The 4618-nt window shown below is 29.0% G+C and overlaps 1 protein-coding gene across 1 annotated transcript; it reads right to left on the bottom strand.

Annotated features, from left to right (window-relative positions):
* Positions 1–982: 982 nt before the first annotated feature.
* Positions 983–3697, bottom strand: LOC141451205 (uncharacterized). The gene is made up of 3 exons (XM_074122405.1): positions 3399–3697; positions 3246–3317; positions 983–3169 (listed from the first exon to the last, which is right to left on the bottom strand). Exons 1-3 carry the CDS (start codon positions 3417–3419, stop codon positions 1829–1831), a joined length of 1434 nt encoding a protein of 477 aa, XP_073978506.1. The 5' UTR covers positions 3420–3697; the 3' UTR covers positions 983–1828.
* Positions 3698–4618: the final 921 nt, after the last annotated feature.

The raw sequence follows: 4618 nt of genomic DNA, 5'->3' as shown, positions 1-4618 counted from the left end.
TACTCTTAAATAAAAGTTTCTTCATGGTAACTAGACCTTCAGAGGAAGCATCTGCAAACAAAATAAGATTTTGCGATGCCCTCTAGAGTTCAAATTTAATCAATATTTGTAAAAATGTGAAGGCATTTATGAGGTAATAAATATATGCAGCCAAATTATCTGGCAAGTATTGTGTTTCCTGCTCCCAAGTCGACAAGAACTTTTCTTGTAAGATCAGTATTCTAAGTGTGGACACAAACTTTTCATGGATCATTTTCCCTTTAGAAATTAATCATTTTCCTTTTCTCTTCTATGGGAATTTGTGATTTAAGAGTCAGTCGGGGTTGTAAGCGTGGACGCAAAAGACTCTTCTCGGATTCTTTGCCCTATGGAAATTCGTGTTCAAAGCTAGTCGGATAGTTTCTCGGATCAATTTTATTAAGGAGTAGGGCTGATCAATTTTCTTTTTTAACCCAAATTTCCACTCTGAAATTTTAGGGAACAAATCTTAATTTTAGTTTCTCTAAATATGTTTTCTGTTAAAAATATATATTTTTTTTTTTTCTATTTCCAAGCTTTTTTACCTGCCGCTTCGTTCCGGAGAAAGATTTTTGCAATCTACAGAAATGTTCGCCCAATTTTCTGTTGTTATATCAGAAAAAATGAAACAGCAAGGCATATCTGTACAAACTATACGCAATGTAGTTTGAGTATATGAGTTTAAAAACTCAAAATATGACTGCAAAAGTATAAAAAGAAGAATTTATTTTTGTTAAATGAGAATTTAAATTTAAAAATTTGAGCTTCAAAGAAATATTCAAACTATTGCGTCTTTAGCTACTTTTGTTGAACTTGAAACCAGTGTTGCCGATGGGGTAAATCAGAATTACCCTCTCCACTAGGTTCAATTACCCGTTTTTACCCGATACTAAAACCAGCGTTACCAACTATATTTTATAAGCGGGAAATATAAAAAACTCTTCGTAAGCTTAAAGGTTATAAACAGTATGTAAATAATAACTATGATTAAATTATTTTATTCTTTATTTTACAGCTTTTATGTATTAACATAATTAGTAGCAACATTTTTATAAATTTTATATTTAAAATTATTATAATAGTCATAACTAAACAGAAAATAAACTTTTAAACCTCTTTTTTGTCCCAAATGTTAGTATTTAACATTTCCTCATTTGGTTCAAAATTAATAATATCATTATCTTTGGATAAAAAATTTTTGGTGATTAAAATAGACTTTAATGTATTAGTTGACAAATTATTTCTGTGATCAGTTTTTATATTTTTTATGTCACTGAAAATTCTTTCAACAGATACATTAGAGAAGGGTAAAACAAGCAAAAAGTATATAACTTTTTTTAAATTTTTAAATTCAAGTTCACCATCAGCTTTTTTTATATTAAAAATTTTAGCCCAGTAATCCTCAGTGTCCAAATTTATATCGATATTAAAATCTTTTAAATTTAATAACGCATGTCTTTTCCACTCATTATCCAATTCTTGCAGCATAACATAGTTTTTTAAACTTGGAAATCTTTGTAAAACTACACCCAACGATTTTATGATATAAGCACGAGCTTGTTTTGGTTCTAATATATGCAAAAATGCATACATAGAATCACTGAAATCAAATTTCTTTTTAATTTCACTGACAGCTTCAATGTAAAAATTTAAAATTTTTTTTTTAAATTCAATAATGTCCCATTTTTGTACTTTTTTATTTTCAATTAAGTCTGTTAAACTTTCATTTGCTTCAAGACCCACGTAAATATTATCTATTGACACAAAAAATCTAGGATTTTTATGATCTAAATTGTAAATGTCATTTTTTCTAATATGAGCAATGTCTATATAATTTGAACACAAGTCTTTTTAAAATTTTTTCAATTTCAGGTTTTACCCTATGTAAAATGGGTTTCTCTGTTTGAAACATTAAGTTAAAATCAGTAAAAATACCTAATGCATAACTCATAAATTGCAAAGTGATGAAGGTAAACCGATTATCCATAGTTTTAAGCATAGTTTGTAATGTTGGAGATGGATCATTCATTAATTGACCTTGGAGATAAACCTTTAGAGGTGCGAATTGTTCGAGCACTCGATCTACACAACTTTTTAACGACAACCATCGTGTATTACTTGGTGATAAGATCCTGTGTGGACTTACTTCAAAGTATTCTTGGAATTCTTGTAGTTCCTTTATTCTCTTCCAGCTACGATGAAAATAAGAAGCCAAGTTACGAAGTAGTTCTTCAGCAGATGTAGACAGTTTGGCACATGCATGAGAAGCAACCAGATGTATCATGTGACATGAACATTTAATTGTTGCTATGCCTTCAATATTTTTTTGCAACAATGCAAACACTGATTTACTGTTACCAGCCATGGCATTGGTCGTGTCAGAAGAAAATCCAATCAAGTTATTTAAAGGGATATTTTTTTCTACCAAAACTTTCTCTAATATTGAATATAATGCCTCAGCGTTGCCTAAATCTGTTTCGACTAAATCAAAGAAATTAGTCGCAACTTTTTGACTAAATTCATCATAGTAGATAATGGTAAAAGCACACTGCTTGATATGACTAACATCTGTGGATTCATCCATTATTAATGAAAAAAAAGACCCAGGAGTTCTTAGATGGTCACAAAAATTTTTTATCAATGATTTTGATAAACTTCCAACCATTGCTGTAGTCTTACTTCTTTTCAGCGATAGTTTGTGGGCAATTTTAGAATCTGGGAAAATTTTTGTAATTACAGGTCCCAATACATCCATTAATGAGAAAGATAAACATTTCGAAGCTACTACAGCACTCAATATTAATTCCGCTCGTTTCACTTGACGATTTAATGGAGTTTCTTGAATTAAATTATTAATTGTACGATTTTGAATAGGTTTTGATAAGTTTGATTTATGTCTAGCTGATTGTGAATGTCGTTTGAGACTATTCTTGTTGTAGCAAACTATTTCACTTAAGCATATCTTACAAAAAGCTTTATGCTTATCATTATGGACTGATTTTTTCAACCATTCCTTAAAGTCTGGATTCTGAAGCCAAGCATCACAAAATTTTGGCTCTCCAATTTTTTTTTTACTTAGTCTTTTTAGTTTTTTTTTGGACGACCTTTGACCACTACATTCAAAATCACTAGGTGAATCGGAGCTATCATTCTAAAAAAGTAAAAAATTTATTTATTAGTAATGGCTTTCATTTTATGTCAATTAAAAAACAACAAAATATATATACCTGATTTATTAATTCATTTTCAGTAGCACTACTCAGTTTATCTGACTTTGACGTATCAGTGTTTGGAGTTTTCTAAAAAATTAATTTAACTAAATTTAGAACTAAATTTTATCAAATGGATCCAATTTACATTTTATTTATTATTTTACGTACCTTAATTAGCCAATTATTCATATTGTGGACAGTCAATCTATTTAATCTTCTCGCTTATCGATATAACTCAATCTTTATGTTCTCGTACTGCGCAAGCGCACGCCATAATTGTAAGCGGTAAAATATGAATTTGAATATGTGAAAAAATATTTCTTACTTATTTGATATTTAAAAATTATTTCGTTTGAGTAAGATGATTACCCGATTTTACCCGTCAAAGTTCAATTACTTGCTTACTTACCCATTCAATGTTGAATTACCCGAAAAATGGGTAATTACCCGGACATTGGCAACACTGCTTGAAACAGCTTTAACAGTGTTGTTTTGTATCTTGTACTGACAATTCTTATTTTCTAATGGTTTTTATGCCATTCTAAAGCCATATTTTGATAGCAAAAACGTAGTTCTAAAACCTAGAATTTTCAGAAATCCTCTCATTTCTTAAGTTTCAATCGCTACTGGTCGATTTCGTGAATGTTGTAAAATCTACTTATGATTTAACCTTCGAACTTTTTTGTTTTTAACATCTCTTTATTTCATCTGACCATTTTCTTTACATAATAATTGCTATACGAATTCTTTATTATCTGCAGTACATTCTTCGATGATTATTTATTATATAGTCGGAATTAATTTACAAATCTCGAGAAAATTGAGTTTTGTTGACTATTACCTCAAAAATAACTAAAATAATACTAACAAATTTTAAACTTGGAACATTCTGTAGTTATAATATATTGATTTTTTTTTCTTATAATTTAAAGACGACTATTAATTGTAACGCAAAAACTTCAATACAATTGTAGGTTTTGTATTCCAGTAGTGTCTACTTGTAGTTGATGTCCTTGGTTTGTTCTAAATCGGGTATCTCATAGTCTTCTGTATAATAAATTAAATAATTATTAATTAAAATGGTTACTCTCTGACGGAAAATTTTCTAATTCAATTAAAAGTTTTACAATTTCTGTCCCATAGCCATTTTAAAATTTTTTTTCTTACTATATTGGTTTTAGTTATAAATAAATAACTAAATCGATACAGCAAGGAATAGGATCGTAAATTGCCCAAAAATGGTACTTTAAAGGGAATCTAATTTACTCATACTTTCTAGAAGTACCTCTAAACTAAGTTATCCCGGAGATATTGTATCAAATCAAAGTTCTGCATTTATAGATTTGTAGTACGTTATTTCCATAAAACTGTAAGAATCGTTTTTGGAG

Source organism: Rhodnius prolixus, unplaced genomic scaffold (assembly GCF_049639745.1).
Source record: "Rhodnius prolixus isolate KJV_2025 unplaced genomic scaffold, Rpr scaffold_8, whole genome shotgun sequence".
NCBI classification, from domain to species: Eukaryota; Metazoa; Arthropoda; class Insecta; order Hemiptera; family Reduviidae; genus Rhodnius; species Rhodnius prolixus.
Note: the sequence above shows the minus strand (reverse complement) of the source record. Positions and strands in the feature narration are given on the sequence as shown.

Coding starts and splice junctions, on each gene's coding strand:
- LOC141451205 (XM_074122405.1), bottom strand. CDS start 3,419: ATGAATAATTGGCTAATTAAG. Junction 3,318..3,398: donor TGAATAATTGGCTAATTAAG/GTACGTAAAATA, acceptor TTAATTTTTTAG/AAAACTCCAAACACTGATAC. Junction 3,170..3,245: donor AAAATGAATTAATAAATCAG/GTATATATATTT, acceptor TTACTTTTTTAG/AATGATAGCTCCGATTCACC.